The 23,337-nt window shown below is 33.0% G+C and overlaps 3 protein-coding genes and 1 pseudogene across 3 annotated transcripts; 3 read left to right on the forward strand and 1 right to left on the reverse strand.

The window, feature by feature from the left end:
- Positions 1 to 560: 560 nt before the first annotated feature.
- LOC108329199 (casein kinase 1-like protein HD16) lies at positions 561 to 7,485 on the forward strand. Its single transcript, XM_017563294.2, has 17 exons — positions 561 to 977; positions 1,711 to 2,183; positions 2,581 to 2,709; positions 2,809 to 2,882; positions 2,996 to 3,065; positions 3,146 to 3,201; positions 3,284 to 3,355; positions 3,465 to 3,559; positions 3,690 to 3,756; positions 3,841 to 3,970; positions 4,065 to 4,283; positions 4,384 to 4,514; positions 5,437 to 5,611; positions 5,727 to 5,817; positions 6,391 to 6,548; positions 6,638 to 6,826; positions 7,321 to 7,485. Exons 2-17 carry the CDS (start codon positions 1,770 to 1,772, stop codon positions 7,378 to 7,380), a joined length of 2,130 nt encoding a protein of 709 aa, XP_017418783.1. The 5' UTR covers positions 561 to 977; positions 1,711 to 1,769; the 3' UTR covers positions 7,381 to 7,485.
- Positions 7,486 to 11,243: 3,758 nt separating this feature from the next.
- LOC108328468 (uncharacterized) lies at positions 11,244 to 12,580 on the reverse strand. Its single transcript, XM_052872284.1, has 5 exons — positions 12,515 to 12,580; positions 12,387 to 12,425; positions 12,202 to 12,301; positions 12,018 to 12,100; positions 11,244 to 11,901 (listed from the first exon to the last, which is right to left on the reverse strand). The coding sequence occupies exons 1-5, from the start codon at positions 12,543 to 12,545 to the stop codon at positions 11,849 to 11,851; spliced, it is 306 nt and encodes a 101-aa protein (XP_052728244.1). The 5' UTR covers positions 12,546 to 12,580; the 3' UTR covers positions 11,244 to 11,848.
- A 5,069-nt stretch (positions 12,581 to 17,649) lies between these two features.
- LOC108327511 (heat shock protein 83-like) lies at positions 17,650 to 18,218 on the forward strand (annotated as a pseudogene).
- Positions 18,219 to 18,783: 565 nt separating this feature from the next.
- On the forward strand, positions 18,784 to 20,546 carry LOC108328407 (putative H/ACA ribonucleoprotein complex subunit 1-like protein 1). The gene is made up of 4 exons (XM_017562273.2): positions 18,784 to 19,020; positions 19,253 to 19,401; positions 19,496 to 19,611; positions 20,267 to 20,546. Exons 1-4 carry the CDS (start codon positions 18,870 to 18,872, stop codon positions 20,436 to 20,438), a joined length of 588 nt encoding a protein of 195 aa, XP_017417762.1. The 5' UTR covers positions 18,784 to 18,869; the 3' UTR covers positions 20,439 to 20,546.
- Positions 20,547 to 23,337: the final 2,791 nt, after the last annotated feature.

A 23,337-nucleotide genomic window follows, 5' to 3' on the forward strand; every position in this document is an offset into this window, starting at 1 on the left:
TAGTCTCTAACGGGTGAATAATTTCCCAATTATTATTACTCGAATTATTTTCTAAAACAAAATACACCAAAATAAATACAAAATCTGATAGAAAATGAAGATGAAGATGATTCTCACACAATCTAACCCCTAACTTATTTTTTTAATTTTATTTCTCTCAGTGTTTTGAATAAATAAATGATCTGATAATAATGCAGAGGCAATTAAGATAAAAAGTTAAAAGAAGAAAGAGATTAATTGATTAACTAAAGTTGAGAATTAAATCAAACCCCACATAATATAATTATTGTAATACCGTTTTCTATCTTTATACATTCATGCATACATGTGAATCGGCCAATTATCAGACTTTGAAACTGCAGTAGCATGAAAAGTCAAAGAAAATATTTAAAAATAAAAAATATTTGAATTGCAAGAAACGGATATATTTTATGAAAGAAAAAAAAGGAAACTGATAATTAGAAATAGAATAAAAATAAAAATGTTGTAATATCGTTTTGGTGCGAATGAGGGCACACTTGCATTGCATGGTGTATAAATAAAACACAAAAGAAACAGTTTCTCACACAAACCCACACGTACAAAACCAACAACAATAAACTCACCATTACCGCATTCTCTCTTTGAAAAGAAAAAAAAAAGAAAAAGAAAAGAGAAGCAGAGATAACAAAAACCAAAAGAGGGTAACCCATATCTTCATCCACCTAATATACTCTCACGAACCGTTCTTTCTTCTTCTTCTTCTTCGTCTTCCCTTTGAACCCTAAATTTCTCCATCACGATGCTTTAGCCGTACTTTCCTTCCCCTCACTCTTTCAAAGCCTCCTCCACCTTTTCCTCTTCCACCATTACGCATTTTCGGCTCATTCCTCACTCCTTCCTTCACGATCTTCACTTCGATCGCCCTCGCTTTTCGCCCCTACGTCAATCGCTCCCCGATCCTTCCATTTCCGCAGCTTGCCAGATCGATCTGTGAGGTTTGTTTTCCTTTTATTTTTCTGCAGACTTTGGAATATCTATGTTTATTTTATTTTATTTTAATTTCTGGACTTTTTCTTTGGTGTGAATCGGTCTGAGATAGATGTTGCCGGTGAGTGTGTGCGATGACGGTTGGGGGATTTTTTTTTTTAATTTTTGTGATTTTTTTTTTAAATATTTATGATTTTTTAATGATCTGATTGAAGATTTGTTGGTTTTGCTCCTTGAGTGTTCAATCTGGTTTGAGCTTTTTCGTTTTTAGTGGTGCCGGCGTTTCGGATGAAGCAATCGGTTGAGTTTTTTGGAGTTTGTGTCATCTGTTTTGATTATGGAGATTAGGATAAGAACTTGTTTGTGGTTTATGTTTTGGATTCTTTTGTGTTCTTGGTTTTCTGTGAAATAGTTTAAGATATTGACCGACAATGATGATATAAGGAGTGAGCGTTGAATTTGGAATGCATAAAGTGACGGGTTTCTTTGTATGCTTTTAGGGACATTCTTTTGGTTGTGGAGTATATTTTGCTGAAAATGGAATCTTTTTTTTCTTGGTATCTACTGCTTTTTCAGTACGCTACTTTCTTTATGTTGTTATCTGATGGCTGACTGAGGCTGGTTCCGTAGATATTTTCTCGTCTTTATAATTTTTCAGTTGATCATGAGGAGGTTATGTTCTTGTTGCTAAAAAGGTTTCTCAGTCTCATTTGTCTGTTTGCTTTGATTTTGTCATTGTAGAGGAATTTTACCATTCGTTGGGCGATACTCAAGTGGGCTATGATTTGAATGGGGAGAGGATGCCAGAGTTGAGAAGTGGAGCTAGAAGGTCGAAAAGGCTTGGAGATCTTCAGACTGGTCCACTACCTGTTGAGCAAGGAGAGAATTGGGCACAACCTGCTCAGAATCGAACTAGGAGGAGAGTTGGAGGTGGAAGAGGAAGAGGTGGTAATGCCACAGCTGTAGGCAAAGGGCCTTCACCAGCTGTACCCACAAGGCGAACTGCAGCTGGTAGAGGCCGTGGAGCAAGATTGATTGATCTGGACCCTGAACCTTGTGAAGTTTTACCTGAACCCGTTGCTTTAGGGGCTCCAGAACCCATTTACAATCACGTAGAGGTAGTGGCCAATAATAACATTGCGATGGAGGGTGGAAGTGCAGATAAGGTGGCTGTAGCTGAGGAAGAACCCAGCACAACTCCTGTCCCTGAGAGGGTATACCCTATTTGAATGATACTCTCCTGGATAGCATTATTTACTTTCCAAATATAATTTTGTTTTCTTAATGGTGCTATTTTCAGAAATAATAGTTACAACTGCTAACTTCTTTAATCTTAACAAGTATGCTGGGGCTGGATATAATGGTTATATTACAATATTTATTGCATTTCTTGCTTTTTTTTGTTTTGTTGATATTTTGAATTAGTGTTAATTTGGCCGTTCAGGAGAAGATTTGAGTTTGGTAATAGATGTTTTCTTGTACATATTTAGAGTAATGTTTATTATGTTTCCCACTTATTCCAGACTCCATTGCAGTTATTGTTTTTAGTTATAAAGATTTTGGCGTACCTTGTTACTTTATTTGAGGTGAATACTTTCTTATTAATTGCAGGTACAAGTTGGTAACTCTCCTATATATAAGATAGAAAGGAAATTGGGTAAGGGTGGTTTTGGTCAAGTTTATGTTGGTCGAAGGGTAACTGGTGGTGGCTCTGATCGAACAGGTCCTGATGCGGTTGAGGTATTACTCGGGATTTCAATCTCTTTAAGGATTTAATGAAGTATTAGTGAGCCTATGCTGAACGGTACATTGTTTTTCCTTTTTTGACCTTTTTTACAGGTTGCACTTAAGTTTGAGCACAGAAACAGTAAAGGTTGCAATTATGGACCTCCTTATGAGTGGCAAGTTTACAGGTGAGTAATCTGCCTTTTGTGTTTGTTCATGATTATCAAGAAAATGTATTTTTAGCTTCAATTGATCTAATGATACTATGTAATTCTCACTTGTATTTTTTTACATTGAAAAGTACTCTGAATGGCTGTTATGGAATTCCCTGGGTTCATTACAAGGGCCGACAAGGAGATTTCTATATTTTGGTAAGATATAGTTTGCAGTTTCCTGTGTCAGCGTATATTGATTTTCTCTTTATTGTCTAAAGTAAAACAATTTATTTCAGGTCATGGACATGCTTGGGCCCAGTCTTTGGGATGTATGGAATTCTCTTGGCCAATCGTAAGATTCAAATTCTTCCTTATTAGCCCAATTTACTTAAATGCTTCGCACATTTGCCCGTTAACTTTTTTGTTCTGAACAGAATGTCTCCGAGTATGGCTGCATGCATTGCAGTAGAGGCTATATCAATTCTTGAGAAGCTCCACTTGAAAGGGTAAATGCGTGTGATAGTTTTTTCTGTCCTGTCTATCCTAAGATTCTCATTCATTTTGACTTTGTCATGACTAATGATCTTTTTAATGGAACTCATACCATGGAATCAGGTTTGTTCATGGGGATGTGAAACCAGAAAACTTTCTGCTTGGCCAGCCCGGATCTGCTGATGATAAGAAACTATATCTTATTGATCTTGGTCTAGGTATGTTTTTTCTTTCATACTTGTTGTTTTCTTTGGTTTTGACTCTCCGTTTCACCTATAGTTCTTAATTATTTGGAGTTACTTCATATTTTCATGGCTCATAAATGTCCATGCCATGCATTTTCTTCAGCTTCTAGATGGAAGGATGCATCGTCTGGTCTACATGTTGATTATGACCAGAGACCTGATATTTTCAGGTTTGTAAATCTTATGGGTCTCAAGCTTTTGTTTGTGTCGCTATATTTTTTTTTTACATATCTATAATATGCCTTTTTGTGCAGGGGAACGATAAGGTATGCTAGTGTACACGCTCATTTGGGTAGAACTGGAAGTCGAAGAGATGATCTCGAGTCTCTTGCATACACCCTAATATTTCTCATAAAAGGGAGATTACCATGGCAGGGTTATCAGGTGCTGTTCTTAGTATCTTGTTTTATATTGGTTCTTGCTTCTTAGAGGTTTCTTTGTATGTGATATAATTTCTCTCTATTGACCAAATGTACAGGGTGACAATAAAAGCTTTCTTGTTTGTAAGAAAAAGATGGCCACTTCCCCGGAGTTGATGTGTTGCTTCTGTCCTGCACCATTTAAGCAGTTTCTTGAAGCTGTTACTAATATGAGATTTGATGAGGAGCCAAATTATTCCAAGCTTATATCATTTTTTGAAAGCTTGATTGAACCATGCACTCCATTGAGACCTATCAGAATAGATGGAGCTTTAAAGGTGGCTATTTTTATATTTCTTTTTTAGGGGGTTAATACAGTATCATCTATTTTTGATGATTGCAGTGTGTTTACAAATGCTAAACATCTTGTATAAATAGGTTGGTCAGAAAAGAGGTAGGATGCTTATAAATCTTGAAGAAGATGAACAACCTAAGAAGAAAGTTCGATTGGGGAGTCCTGCTACTCAATGGATATCAGTGTATAATGCACGTCGTCCCATGAAGCAGAGGTAGTTATTACATCATCCTTTGTCTGGCTTTGTTCTTAATGATGTTCCAGATTATGTGTTAAGTCATAAAATTTTCTTGCTTTGATGTCCGAGCAATGAGTGTTGTTGCTTGACTTGGGGCGTTCTTTCTTTTTGCTTTTAAAAATGTGTCATGGTTCAGGAATTTTCCATTCCTGACTATTGGGTTTGGGCTTCCCATAATTTGACTCATCTGTGAGGCCATAAGAAGTCAGCTATATATCTATGCGTGTTGAAGTGTCAAATTCTGTCATTATGACCTAGCAATAGAATGAAACAATATTGCCTAGTTGGCCAATGGCATCAGAATCAGAATGCCAATAAATATAGGAGTAGAAAGAGCAAACTAAGGAATCATTTTCCACGAAAGCACAAAGGTGTGCAACCTGACATTGTTTAGGAAAGTTCAATAATCTTGTGTAAGAACTAGTCTGAAGGACATTTTGTAAATTAAACCTAAAAAGATTTCACCCTGAATTTCATGATCTTGAGTAAATATTATTCTTATACTGCTCCCCTACCCCCCTATACAATTTAGAATTTTTGGAACTTTTAATCCTTTAAATAGTTTTACTTTAAATGAATTTAGTATTTTCAAACTACCTTATTTTTAACTACTTATCCCGGGTTATACTTACAATTTTAGGAACCTTTAGTTCTTTAAATGAACCTACTTATTACTTGATTTTAGGTTTATGGATTTTTTCTGTCTATTGCTTTTATACTTATTGCGCTCCATTTCCATAAAAGCAGTAATGGTTTTTAGTTACTATTATGTGTGGTAATTATCTTAAAAGGAGTAAACGTATACAAGTTAGATTGCCCAGCATACGCATTGGCATATTCATTTAAAAAGTGTTTACTTTTCTTGATCTTGTCTTAAATAACATTTTCTTTGTTGTAGATATCACTATAATGTTGCAGACACTAGGCTCCGACAACATGTCGACAAGGGTATTGAGGATGGGTTGTATATAAGCTGTGTAGCCTCTGCAGCAAATTTATGGGCACTAATCATGGATGCAGGAACAGGTTTTTCTTCACAAGTTTATGAGTTATCTCTGGCCTTCCTGCACAAGGCGTGTTTTCTCTTCCTTGCTTTATATATTTCATTTTTTGTTAAATAAATATAAATATGTATGAGTTAAATAATTGATGTCTTTGTGCTGAATTACTGGTATTTTGATCTTTTAGGATTGGATAATGGAGCAATGGGAGAAAAATTACTACATCAGTGCAATCGCTGGTGCAGTTAATGGGAGTTCCTTGGTTGTCATGTCCAAAGGTTTATATATTTACTTTGAAAAGCCTGGCGTAAATCTTTATGCTTTGCCATTGTTTACTTATTGCGCCCCATTTGGCCACCATGACCCATGGCACCCATTTTTGAATTAAAAATATTGTTGTCCCATTTTACAATCTTTTATGCGGTAGTTGATTTGAACTTTTGAATATATCGTTTTTTGTTTGCATGGGGGTTGTGATGCCAATTATTGTGTCTTGAGTAATATTAACTTGCAAGGCTGCATTCACTGCAATGTGTTATTTTTAACATCAATTTAAACTTCTCCTTGTGTTGCATTATAGAAGACATTGATTCTCTCCTTGTTCGCATGGTGGTTTTCATGCCATATGTTCAGTCTTTTTAACCTATATGCAATTGAATTGCTACGTAATGAAAATGAACTTTTCTTCCAAAAACTTTAGTTAAAGAAGCTCCAAAAGAAACTTTTAAATAGTTTACAGGAGGGTTACTTTTGTTTTACCCCGTTTATTTTATTGAATGAAAGAAATATCAACTGTTCTTCAAACTAAATGACTTTCTGTTTGTTGTCTCGTGTTTGAATCCTTGCTTTAGGAACTCCTTATACGCAGCAGTCATACAAAGTCAGTGAATCATTTCCTTTCAAATGGATAAACAAGAAGTGGAAAGAAGGATTCCATGTTACCTCAATGACTACTGCTGGCAGCCGCTGGGGTGTTGTCATGTCCAGGAATTCTGGGTATTCTGATCAGGTATCTAAATCTTTTCACCACTAATTTTCGGTATTGTATGAATATTTTAAACGCTGATTGTATTTTTTTTTTTCGTTTGATGATGCAAGGTTGTGGAGATTGACTTTTTGTATCCAAGTGAAGGAATCCATCGTCGATGGGAGAATGGTTATCGGATTACTTCTATGGCTGCTACCAGTGACCAGGCAGCCTTCATACTGAGCATACCAAAGCGGAAATTGCTTGATGAAACTCAGGAGACGCTTCGTACATCTGCTTTTCCTAGTACCCATGTTAAGGTAATTTCCAGTTATATTAATTTTATGTTTGGTATCTGCGCAGTTTTAGCATGCATGTTGGTGTTTGCCAATCCATTTAGGTTTTGATTATTTGTTAATTTAATTGGACAATTATGAATATGGTTAAACTAAATCCAACTTGTTAAACGAATAAAAGTATCTGAAATTACAGTGATTTGTGAACCTTATTCTTTTTAATGATAAAAAAAGGAAATTAAAATCTTAACAGTTTTCTATGGTGCGCCACTGCTGTTATTCCTTTTTGGTTTTCCTCTCGAGGTTTTTGGTCGTCTTTCAATTTTTTTTATTGGAGACAATTAACATCTGAGGATCTGGAGAGTACTGATAGCTTTGTTGGGAATGATTAACCTAGAGAAGAACTTATCAAAATAATACAAAGATTTCTGTATGATTTTTGTGATATGTGGTACTGCTGCTGATTGTGTAGGATTTGCCCCCGCTAGGTATTAATATATAGTTTGATGTTTGTGCAGGAAAAATGGGCCAAGAATCTCTACATTGCCTCTATATGTTATGGGCGAACTGTTTGCTAGCTTCTGTAGTGAACATTTGCTTGTATCCCTGAAAAACGAGGCAAAATTATTATGATGAGAATATTTTCATGATTATTAAGTTGGAATGGGTAGGTTTGCTTTTGACCCCAGAATCCATTCACATAATTCCCTCCCATATAAAAATTTCGTTATAATTGTATAAAAGAAAGAAAAAAGTTAAGGAGAAAGTCAGAATTATGGTGGTTACCTTGGCCATGATTCATGGTTGTGGTTTAAACAATTTAAGATTTTGTATGTAATGGTATAAATTTTTACCAGCGTCAAACATAACAATGAATTCTAAGACAATAATGATTTGTAGATTTGCGATCCTGATCCTAGTGGTGGTCGGTATGCACACTCTAAACGACATAATAATCGATGGGGGTCACTTAGTGCTCCATAGGCTTTTTCTTTTGTCCTTACGATTTTTGTGTTAAACTGTTGGACTTGGGTGTCCCTTTCCAACACCTACGCTCATTTTCTTTTGACCCTCCTACTGTTAATGGACTATGGTGGAACCTACCTTCGTTTAGAGTATTGTTTACAACATTGGTCTCTTCACATTTCCTCCTACCATTTACCTATCTTCACTTTTCTACCTTCAATCTCCCTTTCCACCATCTATTCTCTCCTTCCTCATCAAACCCTTTCCTTTGTGATATGATACTTAAGAGCGAGAAAAGGAACTATCAACATATGTCCCAGTGAATAACAGAAAATAAGAAAATCATAATTATATGCTCCTCCAAAGATTGATATGCTATTTGTAGAAGATAATTATATGCTTCTTCAAAAAAAAGCTCTAATTGTTGAATCGTTGATTGACTTCTATAAATCAAGATAAAACTCTAAGAATGTTTCTTTTGAAAATACTATCAATTTTATATATCTCAAATGTGTTTTTACAAATGCTATATAGGACTATGTTTACGACAAATTATCATCAAATTCAAATAAAAATAAAAATGTAAATCCTATATTTCCAATAATAAAGGAGAAGGAAGATTTGAACTTTAATAATTCAAGTCCCTTGTGGAAAAGTGAATTGAGTGTAAATATTTAGTGAGTGGAGAGGTGCATATTTCATTTATTACTTCTAACCATTTATTTTGTTTCTTTGTCTTATTTTGTTTTACTAATATTGTTTTGAAGAAAAATGTCTTTAAAAAAAGGAGATTTATTCTATGATTTTGTCATAAATGTTGAATTAAGTTTTGGAGATGCAAATTGACAATAGCGTTCGATAATAAATTCGAGATCTTCTCATTCCATCTCCGGTGGTGAAAGAGAATGTATAGAAATAAAGTGAAAGTTTGATAAACTTCACCAAAATAGAACAAAGATTATGACAAAGAAAAGAGGCAAAAAGGAAAGAAAAATAGAACAAATAAATGAGAGAAAGCCACGAGAATGATAAATGATTTGGAAAAACAAAATCTTGAAAGGGAGATTGCAAAACGTCCAAATTATAAACATTTTTTTTTACATTACTAATCATGTGAATCCTTTTATTTTGTTTTTTAGGAAGAATGTATGTTAAGCATTAATGGCAAAAACATTGGAAAGAAAATGAGATAAATAAGGATGAGTGAAAATGCATTGAGATATAGCATTTCTAAAACTCATGGTTTAAGGGTGTATATAAAGAATTCAAGAACTAATAGTCAATTGAATTGTAAGTTTTTGTTCATTATATTTTTTTAAATCCTAAGTCTTTTAGTTTTAAATTTGATAAATGTACTAGATGATTCCTGGACGGTACTTGACAAAGACCCAAGACGGACGATACCTGACAAACATTCAAAACGGACGGTCGTGACAGGTAGGTCTCCGAACATGATTAAGGTAAAATGCTAGTTAAGGATGATTGAGTTATGGATTAAGCCGTGATTAAGGCTTTGCTAATCTAAGGTCCACGACCAAAACTATAAATACATGTCAAAGGGTAGAGTTAGACAGATTCATTAATTACGCATTTATTGTTGCGTTTAAACTACGAATCGGACCATTACTAACTTAAACATTGGAGCACCTTTAACAGGTACTCTCCTAGGCGGACTAGACGGACGAAACTTAGACAACGGAGGAAAGAATCCAGGGGAGACTGGACGGAAGCGATAGAAAGTGTGCTAGATTAGGTGACTCGACCTCATATAGAAACAATAAACATTATATGAAGGACATGTTTCATTGATTATTGTTATGTGAGGAATGTGCGTTTGGAAGATATATATTGAAAGTTGTTATATTTTGTTTGCTCTTTATTGTAGGGTCTATTGATTAATGAAATTCATTTAGTGTAATGTTATATACTAATCCTTTTGCATATTAATTGAACATAATATACTTACGCTTAGACAATCACGAGTTTTGAATATCTTTAACTTTTTGTCATTTGATGTTTTCTACAAACTTGCATTTCATCTTAGAGGAAGCTTGGTATATATTGACGTAAATATTAGGAAAATAATGATTTTTTTAGACTTAAATATATTTTTAATCTCTAAATTTTAAAAATGAATAAATATAATCTTTTTAATTCAATTGTATTTAATATTTTTATATGTAAATAACGTTTTAGATTGACGTGTGAGTTACTAGTTCAAATGTCAATCTCAATTAACATTAAAAATAATTAATATATTTGAATTAAAATAACTATATTAATTTATTTTTAAAATTGAAGATCAAAATGTATTAACATCTTGAATATAATTGAATTTTAATTTCGCATCTAAATTTAAAACTTAACTATATGATAAGTATTATAGGATGATTTGGAATAGCCTTGGACAATTAACATTTGCTTCTTATTATAATGATGTTATATGATTATTCTATACCCTTTTGCACCATTAATGTTTCCTCCACATTGCTATAATGCTGTTTGTAAATTTACTGGATCATGCTATTGGAGACTGTATTATTTTGATAATTATCAAATTATTATTCTTCATATTATTATAATTATAAAATTAAATATAAATAAATTGTGTAATTTTATTGTAAATAATTTTTATTTATTTTACAGGTAGGTTTTTTTATTAAAAAATAGTTAAGTTTAAAAAAAAGTCAAATAAAAAAAAATTGTTAAAATTGAAAGAAAAATTCACTTAAATAGTAAAATTGGTAAAATAATTATTTTAATTTAAATATTTTATTTAAAGGATTATATTATAAGAAAAAAATGTGGCAATTTTATAATTTTTTGCAACTTTAAATTTTAAATTCAAACTTTGTTTTCAAAAATTTTTAATTTTAAATTTTTCTTGGTGTTGGCAATGTGAATCTTAATTTCAAAAAATATTGAAACTGAAAGTCTTATTACTTATTTTGCATCATATGAATATCAAATTGAATAATTTTTTTAATTTTTGTAAAAATATAAGTTATATTTTTTCTATTTATTTTACATAGTAAGAAACTGATTTTATAAATATTTTTTTAAAAGAAATATTTCTTTGAATAATATAGAGTAGAATTTAACTAAAGCTTTTAAATATAGAAAATTAAATATTTGAACAAATTTAAATAGAATGGATTAGTTACAAATATTTATACATGGCTATTTTACAATTTAAGAATGGATATATTATTAATAAGTTAAAATGTTAAACTAAAGGAGGAAGAAGTTGAAAAGTGATTTAAAATAGTAATAGTGTACCTAAAGCCTAAATTGGGAATAGCATTAGACCGTTTCTTTTGACCACGTATGAAATAGGTTTAAATGCTCGGATCATCTTCGTATTTGTTTTATTGATAAATCTCAAATGAATTATCATTTTCTTAAATGTCTCAATTGGTTTTATATATTTACAAAATATTTTAATTGGGTCCAAATATTTAAAAATTTAAACTAATTAAGTGATGATGAGAATAAATATACTTATATGAATATTTTATTACATGGAAATAATTAAATTATCACATGAAATAGTAAATTAAAAAAATATAAAAAGATGAAAGAGCATTCAAAAAAACCCTAGAAGTTTCATTCCTCTTCACCAACAAAGCATCTCATGCTGCATTAACTTCATCCGCCATGATCAGCCTCTCTTTGTCATTCAGCACCGTAAAATCCCAAAAAGGTGAATCCTAAATCGTTCATCTGTTCACCACCGCTCCTCTTTGTATCACCGTAAAACCCCAAAATTAAGAAATTTTGCATCTTCACCACACCTCCGATTCTCCGACGGTGAAGGCGTCAATGCCACAAGCCGCCGTGAATGCATTCACTATTTTTGCATCAGAATCTTCCTCCCACCCTCACAAGGAGAATAGAGGCTGCACTCTGCCACCTATTAATTCTTCTCGGAAAACTCTATAAGCCATACTACAGTGAACCAACCATCCTCCAATGACTTATAAAATCAAATACTATTTTATGAACAATCATCGGGCGAGCTTTAGTCAAAAGGGAACAAGCAAACGATCATTATTGACAATCTATTTCACAAAATCCCATTCAAAACCCTCTGATTATAATCATACTGCCTAGTCCGCCACACATCCATGTTGCTGCTAATGAGGGAAAGCACCAACGACACACATTGTTGTTAGGAGAAAGAAAAAGATATAGCGAATCGGCAACAAAAAATTCTAGTATAGAGAGTAATTAATATTAATATCAAAACCTCTTCGGTTAAATTGAGATGGAAACGCTTTCGTAGGTTCTGTATTGTCCGTGAACCACCTTAAAGTAGGGGAAATCAGAGTCCTGACGATAACGAATCATAAAATCCACAAATTAGCAATTTCGAAACTAAACGCATCAATACTAAAAACGATCTAACAAAATAGGCAAACACAGTAATCCACCTTCTCGCGCAACTGCACCTCTGCCGCGATGCAAAAGCGATGCAAAAGCGATTCAGTGTCCCCATCATCTCGCACAAATCATGTTTTTTCCTTGGCGGTTCTTAATATGCAAACTCAGAAAATCAACACAGTTCATCTCAAAATCAGAAACAGAAACCCTAGAATCGCGCAACCCCAATTCGCACCTTCACCTTCCCTAAATCGTGAACTCCAACGTCTTCCACCTGCATCAGAAAACAGAGACCACGAAAAACCCTAAACACAAAACTCCATTCATAAAAATCTCAAATTATACAGTACGCCTTCTCCTTACACCTCTTCGAACCATTTTCATTCATCATCATCACAAAGCTCACGTCGCCGTGAAGAAGAAGGAGCGAACCTTAATAAATTTTTCCACGTGAAAAACTCTTAATTTTTAAAAAGATTCTACGTAATAAAAAACTTTTAGATTAGTGTGGAACACGTCATCATATTTTAACGTGTTTGTGAAAACTTAACGCATAAAACTTAATTGGCTTAATTTTCAAATATTTAAACTTAATTAAAACATTTTAATATATATAGATCTAATTGAGATAGTTGAAAAAATAAAAACTCATTTAAGATTCGTCAAATTAAATCTATGAAATAACATTAAATGTTACAGGAACGGAGGGAGAAATTGAAAAATCATTTGAAACATGATTGTTGAAATAAACCCTAAAACGATTTCACCTTTCTGTCAAGATGGAAAAGCATGTATGGGAAGGTGAGAAGTCTTGGAAGGTGGGTTGTTGAAAAAGTTACATAAATTTTAAAAATAAAATAACAAAAATAATCATAATAATAAATATAAGTTATTGAAAAATGACACAATGAAAAAGTGGAAATAATTAGCTTCCTTACACTTAAGGAAATGAAATATATTAGATATGAGAATGTCCAAATGCAATGTGCATAAGGAAAAGAACATTAAAATAAATGAGTGAATAGAGTACATCTTATGGTATTGGATCTTATTTTGAAACTTGAAAATAAGGTATGCCTTATGGAAGCATGAATTCTATGCATTAAGGCATGGAGCAAAAACATTAAAGGTTATTAAAAGTTCAAACATATTATTTAAAAGTTTGGATCATAAAACCTCCTTGTCTTCGAGTACTAACTTCTTTGAAAATGGAGTTTTGTGTTGGACTTTGATAACATGTTGGGTTGTGAGAACTTGTAGAAGAAGAATTGTTTTGGTTCTGTTTTGCAATTTCGTTTTCTCTTTTTTAATAATTTTGTTCTGGACACGTGGCAACATGATTTTTTTCCTTTTTGAGCAACACATGCCAATAATGTGGCAATAATAAATAATAAATAGATAGTTATAAAAAGTAAAAAATATAAATATAATAAAAAATTATATAAATATAATAATCGTAATTATAAAGTATTAGAAAAATATTAACAAAATAATAATAATATTATTATTATTAATGTTTAATAATATTAATAATATAATTAATAACACAATAATAATAATAATATATGTAATAATTTAATTAATAATAATATATGATAATGTATTTCATTTAAATTGTTTTATCAAAATTACTCAACACCGTGTTTGATAAATGTCTGGATGGACCTTTAATAGACATAAACAGGTTTCAAAAACATTCGTCTTTCTTCATATCAATTAAAACATAAAAAAATATAAACAATATAATTAAATAATAATAAAATTAATACTCAATATTATTAATAATATTAATAATATCTCATGTAATATATAGTGTAATGTGTAACATGTAAAAGAAATGTATTTTGTAGAAATGGGTTGTTCTTGTACCACATGTAAGAAAAATAAATGATCATATGTCGAATTTATAGGCTTTTATGTAACGAGGTTGGTTTCTTCTTTTACTTAAACGAGAGAATGTCTTTTTTGATTTTTTTTATGTAAATTAATGAGAGTGTGTCATGTGTCAAAAATACACATTATCAAATGTCAGCATCACATTTAACCGCATGTCAAGTTCTGAAATGTGTTTAAATTTCTTCGTTTAGTTAGCTTTTGTTGTTTTAGTTTTTGTTTGACCTTTAAAAAGTTTTTTTATTGTTTAAATTATATTATTCATATATTAGAATTTAATTTGTAAGGGTTAATTATTTAAGATATAACATTCATACATATTTACATCATTAAAATAAAATGATATAAAAAAATTGAAAAACTCATCCATGGTTATAAAAGATGAAATAATATTTTTAGTTCTTACATCATACTAAGCTCTTCTATTTTCCTCAGTAGTCCATAGAGTATAAAGCTTTGGTTTTTGCACATTATTTAGACATACAGTAGGCATATATGGTCCATTTAAAGTAACATCCTACACAACTTTATCGTTAGACTCTATAAAGATTTGTATTTTGACTTTCTAGAATAGATAATTTTTATTAGTTAAAAGTGGAGGTCTATTAATAAAAATACCTTTAGAAAATGTTTGGTTTTATCCTGCATCTTTGACGAAAATCAAAAGGGAGGTGAATTGATTTGCTTAATAAAATTGGGCCTTTTAAAATTTTCTCCTTTTTATAAACTAATTTTATAGCATGATTCTTTATAACTAATCAACAATAGAATTAAAGAGTATAAGGAAAGAGAGAAACTACACAAGTATTTTATATTGGTTCAAATTAAAAGACCCTACGTCTAATTGTTAATTTCTCTAAAGAAGGATTAACCAATCACTAAAAATAACCAATAACTTACAATCATAAAGAATAAAGTTAAGGTTAGCAAAGACCTCTTTAGACACACAAAGGATGAACAACTTTCCTAACAACAACAACAACACTCAATCACGTAGACACACTCAGTGAAAGTTCTTGCTCTGCCCACACTAGGCTCTCAAAGCCATCTTTTCACAAACCCAGAGTTTCTTTAGTAGTCACAACTTTAAAACTCTGAGTGAAAAGTTCTATATAAATTAGGTTTAGGTAAACTATATATAGACCCTTAATCTGAAAATTAGGTCAGAAATCTGAAGAGTCTATTTGAAACTGTCATTGATAATCTGTTATTATAAGTGGTAATGGATTATTACATAAACTATTTCAAAATTTGTTCTCTCTATTGATTTTCACTTGTGATAATTAGTTATTCTAAAGGATTTTCTGAAAACCTAAACTTAATTGTGACAATCGATTATCAATAGTCATAATTGATTATCTTAAAGGTTTTTATGAAAAATAAAATTGTCCTTGAGTTCTATGTTGTTTGCGTTTTGTCTATTGACTCTTGATCTAGTAATTTAAATAAAATACACAAATTAGATGACTTTAACAACTAAATTATTTAGTCTTCAATGTATCTCTTGAATGTAACCACTTTTTAAGTCTTCAACACTTCTCCATGAATCATCATCATCAAAATTCTTTACTGAAGCAAAATGTCCTTTTTCTTCTTTTGCTAACAAAAAACACCGGACACCATCACAACATTTAGAGTGTCAGAGTAATCAATAAGGAGATTAATGTAATCTCAAAGCCATGGGTGACTAGATACCTTGTTGTTAGAGGTTAATAATAGAATTTCCTAACTCATTTAATTCTTCTTCTCTATTTTAATAAGATTGATTAATTTAATTATTTGGTTTTACTTTATATTTAATGTTGATTTTGGGTGTGATAAACTCAAACCTTGATTTTATAATTATAACTAAGGTTTCGGGTATGATAAACATTTAATTCTGAGTTATCTAGTTGGAATCACATTATTGCAAGTGCAAGAAATCTCCAATCTGAGTTGGGAAAAGTACTCATATGTTCATGCTTATTATATAAAAATATCTATGCATGTTGTTAGTGCATATACAATTGCGCAAAATAAGAATGTAGTTACTCACCAAGAATACACTCCACGTATCCTAAGACCACAAAACAAACCCAAATAGAATATCTTAACTAAGATGACATTCATGTTCACAAAGATTGTGCTACCCATAAGATTCATCAAATTAGCTTGAGTTACAAAGATCCATAGTCTATTGCTTAACAATCATTGCACACCTCACATGGCTAGTATAGAGATACTTGTCCACTACACTATCTTGTCTTTATAGTTGTATCCCTGTGCTTAATACTAAGTAATTACAAAAACATATATGGTTTGTGTTACATCTAAGTTTATGTACATTTAGAATTGGATGATGATTAGTATGTGCAACAATGATGACACGTCAGTTGGTGTGAAGATCATTTCTCCAATTGGTAAGTGAAATAATCTCTTAACAAAGTTGGATATCAACTTTTGCTCAGATGACATCAACTTCAACTCCCATTGATAATATACCTATAATTAATATCTTAGTGCAAAAACAAAATGCAACTATAAAAAGATGCATTATTTAAAGAAGGACAAATGACGTTATGTTTTACATAAGATTGATGTGCCTATATATAATAGTCCAGTTGAATTGTCAATGTTTCATAGTAATATCTACCATGTGAGTTTCATTTAAAAAATGTAAAAATTTAATAAATCAAATTTCTTACCAACCTATCCTACTAATTATAAGCCATATGATCTTTATACATTGTTAATATGGAAGTATATGCAAACACTACAAAATTGGTTCATTACGGTGTACATGTGTATCTTCATGGTGCATTTTCTCTTTGGCACCCCATGTTTTTTTTTGCGTGATAAAAACAATTGGTCTCACACATTCTCCTTACCAAGAACCATTCCCCTTCTCATTACCATAATTATTTGCACAAAATAAAACCACTAAAATATAAGTAACACAAAATATATCAATATAACTCCATCTGGAACTTAATTCTAGAATGTTTGATTCAAACTTCATGATTCTTTAATATTTTTTTATTTGGTTAAAATTAGTAGAAATGGTGATCCAATTATAGATGTTCAAGTGAATAATAAAGCATAAAAAAATAAAGTGAAAAAAAATCTAAAGTATGTATAGTCCTTGTGAAAATGCATTGTATATATAAACATGTGTGGATTGTTATAGTAATAGACTTATTAATATTATTGATTGATAAATTATGTTATGTTAATTTATTTTTATATATATATATTATATTTCATGAGATTGTCAAATTGTTTACTTTTATTTCAATGCATAACAAATTGTTTTCTTTATTAGCGTTGGAAGTAGTGGGTGGAGAATTTAACACAACAATTTTTTTTTTATTGTTTATAATATACAAAACTCGTGTATAATTGGGAGTGGAATTTATGAGAAGGAAAAACAAATAGGGTAAAACGGGCGGTGAATGAAGAGGAAGTAGAAAATAATTTGTTGGGCGTTGCTCCCTCCACCTCTCCGTTTCCTCCCTTCACCTTCCCAACTTTCTCCAATTTTTTTTCAATTACAAAAACAACCTTTTGTTTTACCTTTTTTAACCTTTTTACATTTTTACTTTTAATATTATTTTTCAATACCTTTTTCCATTATTGACAGTGGTATTGGAATGACTAAAGCAGACTTGGTGAACAACCTGGGTACTATTACGAGGTCTGAGACCAAGGAATTCATGGAGGCGCTGCAAGCTGGTGCTGATGTAAGCATGATTGGGCAGTTCGGTGTGGGGTTCTACTCTGCATACCTTGTCGCAGAGAAAGTCATTGTTACTACCAAGCATTATGACGATGAACAGTACATTTGGGAATCTCAGGCTGGTGGCTCTTTCAGTATTACTAGGGACACTGAGGGAGAGCAACTCGGAAGGGGAACTAAGATTACTCTCTTCCTCAAGGAAGATCAGTTGGAGTACTTGGAGGAAAGGAGGATCAAGGATCTTGTAAAGAAGCACTCTGAATTCATTAGCTATCCTATCTACCTTTGGACGGAGAGAAGACAACCGAGAAAGAAATTAGCGATGACGAAGATGATGAGCCCAAGAGGGAGGAAGAAGGGGATATCGAGGATGTCGACGAGGAAAAATAGAAAGAGTCTAAGAAAAATAAGAAGATCAAGGAGGTTTCTCACGAGTGGAAACTCATCAAAAGAGTCTAAGAAAAAAAAACGGATGTCGACATCCGTTTTCCCTTGAACGGATGTTGACATCCGTTTTTCCTTGAACGGATGTTGACATCCGTTTTCCCTTGAACGGATGTTGACATCCGTTTTCCCTTAAACGGATGTTGACATCCGTTGACGGATGCTCACAGTTTAAAAATTATACGATTTATATTTTACAGTTTTTTTATATTAATTTTGAAGATATTTAAATAATATAATTTATATTTTTTGATATATTATTTTCGAATAATGGATATGGAGGAAAGATGGAAGATGAGAAACATGGAGTTTGAGTGAGAATCTGAGAGGGTTGGGAGGTGAGTGAGAAGAGGTAAAAAGATATATTTTAGGGTTAAAGTAAATAATTAGAATTAAAAATTAAAAAGGTTATTTTTGTAATTATAAAAGGTTAGTTTTATAATTCAAAAAATATGTAATAAAATTTGGAAGGTGGAGGGAGAAAATGGGGTGGTGGAGGGAGTAACACCCTAATTTGTAGACCCAATATAGCCCAATAGCGGCCCAAACATTGAAGTATTCTTCTCTCTTCAAAACCCTATTTTCCTCTACGTTGCTCCAAAACCCTAAACCCCCCAAACGTTGTCTTGGCAAGCGTCTGTGGCTGCATTCTCTGATAACTAAACAATGAGACCCCCCAGAGGCGGTGGGCGCGGTGGCGGTTTCAGGGGTGGCCGCGACGGTGGCGGTTTCAGGGGTAGAGGTGGATTTGGTCGTGGTGGTGGAGGACGCGGCGGTGGCGGTTTTCGCGACGAAGGACCACCCTCCGAAGTTGTAGGTTGTTTTTTCTTCCATTACGGAACTTAAGAAACGTTTCTATTTTTTTGTTCTCTGTTGGGTATTTAACGAAAAGTGTTTGAAGCTAAAAATTATACTGCTTTGTTGTTTTTGTTGTTGGCACGATTTCGTCTATAATTTTCTGTGGAAGAATATAACTCTATCTATACATGGTTATAAAAAGTAAGTTTTATGTTGGCGTTTAATCTTTTAATGGGGCTTGTTGTCTGCAGAAGTTGCAACGTTTATGCATGCATGTGAGGGAGATGCAGTGACAAAGCTTACGAACGAGAAAGTTCCCTTTTTCAATGCTCCTATATATCTGAAAAACATGACTCAGATCGGGAAAGTTGATGAAATATTTGGCCCCATCAACGAAGCTGTGGGTTTCTTTCTTTTTTGTGTTTTAACATGTTGGAAGTTTTTGTTTTGCAACGGAGTAGTGATGTTAAGGTGCTTTCCTTGTGAACATGCAGTACTTCTCGATTAAAATGATGGAAGGGATTGTTGCTACCTCTTATTCAGCTGGGGACAAGTTTTACATTGATCCAAGGAAACTGTTGCCTCTTGCAAGATTTCTTCCACAACCTAAGTATGGCCTCTTTGCATCTCTTTGCCAAAAATTAACTTTTCCAAGTATCATGCAATTTATTTTCTCATTGATATGTACTATATGAAGATGAATATCGGTTAATCATTGTCCAATTAACTTTCCTTACTTCTATATATGTGCTGATTGTCCTTGTATTTTATTTGTTTGTTCATCTTTGTTTGTTTTGAATCTGTTTTTTTTATTTGTTTTGTTTTTGGCTACATTCTTTTATATCATGTCCAACCATGTTTTTTACTACCCATGCCACATCATTCTTTTAACTTAACTTTGAAGTGCGAATTGTTTCACAGGTTGTTTATTGTGTGCGCTGTTCTTGCCTTGAATCAATGTTTTTTTATGATTTCTTAAATTTGCCAACGCTGTTTTATTTTGTTGTTGGCATGTGTTGCTTCTTTTACACAGAACAACAGCTTCTTGTACAGCCACAAGTTGAAAGTGAATATGGAAGTCTTATTGTAGCCTCTTTAGATTATATATGGATTAGAGAATTATTAGTACTGTGTTTGCAGTCCTAAAAAAGACAGGACTCTGAACTTTTTTCTGTCAGTGATTTGTTTGTGAATTATTGCTGGCACTGTATTTAAAATGGTTTGGAGTCATTTCACTTAACACGAGTGGTCTGTTTTTGTTACAGGGGACAAGCACAAGCTGGTAGAGGTGGAGGAGGTCGTGGTGGTGGCAGAGGTGGCCGTGGAGGTGGTGGAGGTTTTCGTGGAGGTGGTGGTTTTCGTGGGAGAGGTGGCCCAAGGGGGGGGAGAGGTGGTCCTCCTAGGGGTGGGGGTTTCAGGGGAAGGGGAAGATCATAGGGGGGGAGTCTTATGTAATGTTTTTCATATTGCTGCAGTTTTGTTTTGGAGATAACATAGATGTTTATTTAACTTGTTATTTCTTATGGATTGAGTGGTTCTGCTGCATTGCATTTTGTTTGATAATGTTATTATCATTTTGGCAAAGGTGGATTGAGATTCCAAGGCTATATTACAAAGTCAATTAAAACTGAATCAAAGACATGCATTCTTAGTACAGTCCAGTTTTAATGTACTCCAACTAGGTTCTAGATAGCAACTTTTTGGAGTGTAAGAAAGAGCAATTGCTACTTATTTTTGCATATTAAAAATAATTACAAAATAGTGCTTTATTGAAAGTTAAAAAATAATTAGTATTTATGAGTAGAAGTTATTTTTTATTGTAGATCACACCCGATTTTATAGATATGAGAAGACTGTTGAATAGGATGACAAATTATGTGACCGGTTGGTCATAAGCTGCGATATCTTCAATAGCTAGTGGTCCTTCTAAACCCTATATGAATAGAATGTTATTGGATAGTTGTAGAGTTTTAAGCTGAATTTCGATTTTACTGAAAGAAATGAAAAACTTCATAGACAGGTTATATTAGTGGGATAAAGCTTGTATCAGTTGCATGACACCGTCCTGTTTGCCCTGGTGGTGAGCTATATCTTTTAAACATTTGAATAAAGCTTTGGCTTTAAAAGAGTTGGAACCTATGAACAGCTAATTTGGAATGGACAAAGGTTCTTAGATGTAGAGTGATGAAAGGAAATGTCTGCACTAAAACATTTGATAATTCCGTATGGTAGGTTGTTAATGGGAGTGCATCAATTTTTGCTTGATAAACACTTAAGGTTTTTGTTAAGGATTGACTGCAAATTCCTGCACTTGTTCATGCTCAATTGAAGTCTACGGTGGATGAGTTCATTGCTGAAGGTGATTGGCTTATCCCAGAGGAAAGTAGTTTACTAATTTTGACATATTAAGATGTTTTTAATATATTTAAAACATTAAAATCAGTACATGTGTTATATACTCATTTTAATTCATTTGAATGTTTTAAACCATTCACTTTACACCCCTTCAATGCCATATGCACATACATAACCACACTTTACATGCCAATCTTTCACCATTAACTATCACCCATTGCCCTAATAGCCTTGACACCATCGATTTGGACCTTAGAAACCTACCTTAACTTATCCTGTTTACCTAGCCTATACTAATCTCTCATTAGGTCAATGGCAATTTTGAGAGCTAATAATGAGCAACCATATGGTATGCCAATTTTGAGAGCTAATAATGAGCATCCATATGGTCTGCTCACTGCCATGGAAGAAAGATTGATGAATGACCTTATCCAACCATCGTGCTCTCTATTATCCACATTGGATGATAATGAGTTTGAAGAGTTTCAAGCAACTCTTCAAAAGTCTCTTGAGGACGTCTAAAATATGTCAACTATCATGTTCTTCAAGAGAGAAGTAACCTTCTACTGTAAGAGGTTCAAGTTTGACCCTATTCCTATTGAACATTCTACCGTAAGAGGTTCAAGTTTGACCCTATTCCTATTGAACATCCCAATTTGACTGTACTCATTGAGTTTTTCAAAAATATGTTTATGTTGTTGTTGAAGCAAAACAAACACAGTTTGCATGCTTTGAGGAAGTGTTCGTGGTGCTAGATGTTATAGCATCTCGTCTACCTCTTGAGGAATTGTGAGCTTTCAAGATGACTAAGGTTAAGTTGATCAAACACCCTTGTCTAGCGCCTACACAACCAATGTTGGCCAATCCAAAAGTATGTTAAGCCTTCAATGCTCTTCGACGAGTTAGACGCTTATCTGTTTTGATGACAAAGTATTTTTAGCCAAACCAATGTGTCTATGCCTCTTCATGCCAATTCTAGTCAGCATTCTCTAGACGAGTATGGGGAAATGATACTTCCTCCTAGCACAAACGTCTTGAAATCTTGCCGGGTACATCACTTTGATGATACCAATGCTACCTTTGTAGTAGATCCAAACGCTAGGGGAAAAAGTCTTCTACAAGCGATGCCCCTCAGCGCTTCCCTAAACAAAACACATGTTCTTTATGGACCTTTTGATATCGACGACGCTTACCAACAAGCACAATTTCTCATCCTCGTCTCTTCAACCATGCAAGTTATAGAAGATGCAGCAATCCAAAACAATTGTGATGATCCAACAACATACGTTCTTCTTGAAGATGCTTATGATGATGAAGCCTCCAAGAAGTTGGACAACACAATGGGTCTCAACAACGACAACCATCTTCCTAGCCTTGTCAAACCACCTAACCCTACCACCAAGCCCTGCATCACCAGCTCCTAGCCTAGCTCCTCAAATAATTATCCATAACTCCAACCTATATCCACCATGCCACCACATACCACCCCAGCCTTACCCTTTTGCCAAATGACTCACCCACCTCAATCATCATTGTTTATCACCTGTTTGCTGAAAACAATGCGCGACAAGAAGACCAAACTGTCGTCACCATTCTCCTTAACACCCTAAACCGTGATGTTCTATTTCCAATCCTTTTTATGTTTATCAAATAAGGGGAGGAAATTATATGCTAAACAGTTTTGGGAGGTATTAGTTCTAGGGGGAGAATACTTTTAATGAGAGAAAATGTTTTAGATATGTACATTCATTAATTTTACATTCATCAATAAGTATTATTTGATTATGCTAATTTTTTTGTATACTATAATACTTTAAAATTTGTTATTATGATTATTTGCTCAGATAGAAACATGGTTGCTTATGCATATACATGCTCTATGTTTTTGAATGCTTTGATAAAAGTCTCATGCTGTAATACAATGCGTAAATTGATTTATGACTTATGGAAATTCATCGTTCAATCATTCATACAAATTGCT

This window comes from Vigna angularis, chromosome 2 (genome assembly GCF_016808095.1).
Source record: "Vigna angularis cultivar LongXiaoDou No.4 chromosome 2, ASM1680809v1, whole genome shotgun sequence".
NCBI classification, from domain to species: domain Eukaryota; kingdom Viridiplantae; phylum Streptophyta; class Magnoliopsida; order Fabales; family Fabaceae; genus Vigna; species Vigna angularis.

Bases quoted from the DNA above. Each gene is read 5' to 3' on its own strand.
- LOC108329199 (XM_017563294.2), top strand. From the start codon at position 1,770: ATGCCAGAGTTGAGAAGTGGAGCTAGAAGGTCGAAAAGGCTTGGAGAT. The intron at 2,883-2,995 runs GTGAGTAATCTG...TACATTGAAAAG, and splicing joins TATGAGTGGCAAGTTTACAG to TACTCTGAATGGCTGTTATG. The intron at 3,971-4,064 runs GTGCTGTTCTTA...CCAAATGTACAG, and splicing joins TACCATGGCAGGGTTATCAG to GGTGACAATAAAAGCTTTCT.
- LOC108328468 (XM_052872284.1), bottom strand. From the start codon at position 12,545: ATGATGATGAATGAAAATGGTTCGAAGAGGT. The intron at 12,426-12,514 runs GTAAGGAGAAGG...TTTCTGATGCAG, and splicing joins TGAAAATGGTTCGAAGAGGT to GTGGAAGACGTTGGAGTTCA. The intron at 12,101-12,201 runs GTGGATTACTGT...CGTTATCGTCAG, and splicing joins AGGTGCAGTTGCGCGAGAAG to GACTCTGATTTCCCCTACTT.
- LOC108328407 (XM_017562273.2), top strand. From the start codon at position 18,870: ATGAGACCCCCCAGAGGCGGTGGGCGCGGTGGCGGTTTCAGGGGTGGC. The intron at 19,402-19,495 runs GTGGGTTTCTTT...GTGAACATGCAG, and splicing joins TTGGCCCCATCAACGAAGCT to TACTTCTCGATTAAAATGAT. The intron at 19,612-20,266 runs GTATGGCCTCTT...TTTTTGTTACAG, and splicing joins AGATTTCTTCCACAACCTAA to GGGACAAGCACAAGCTGGTA.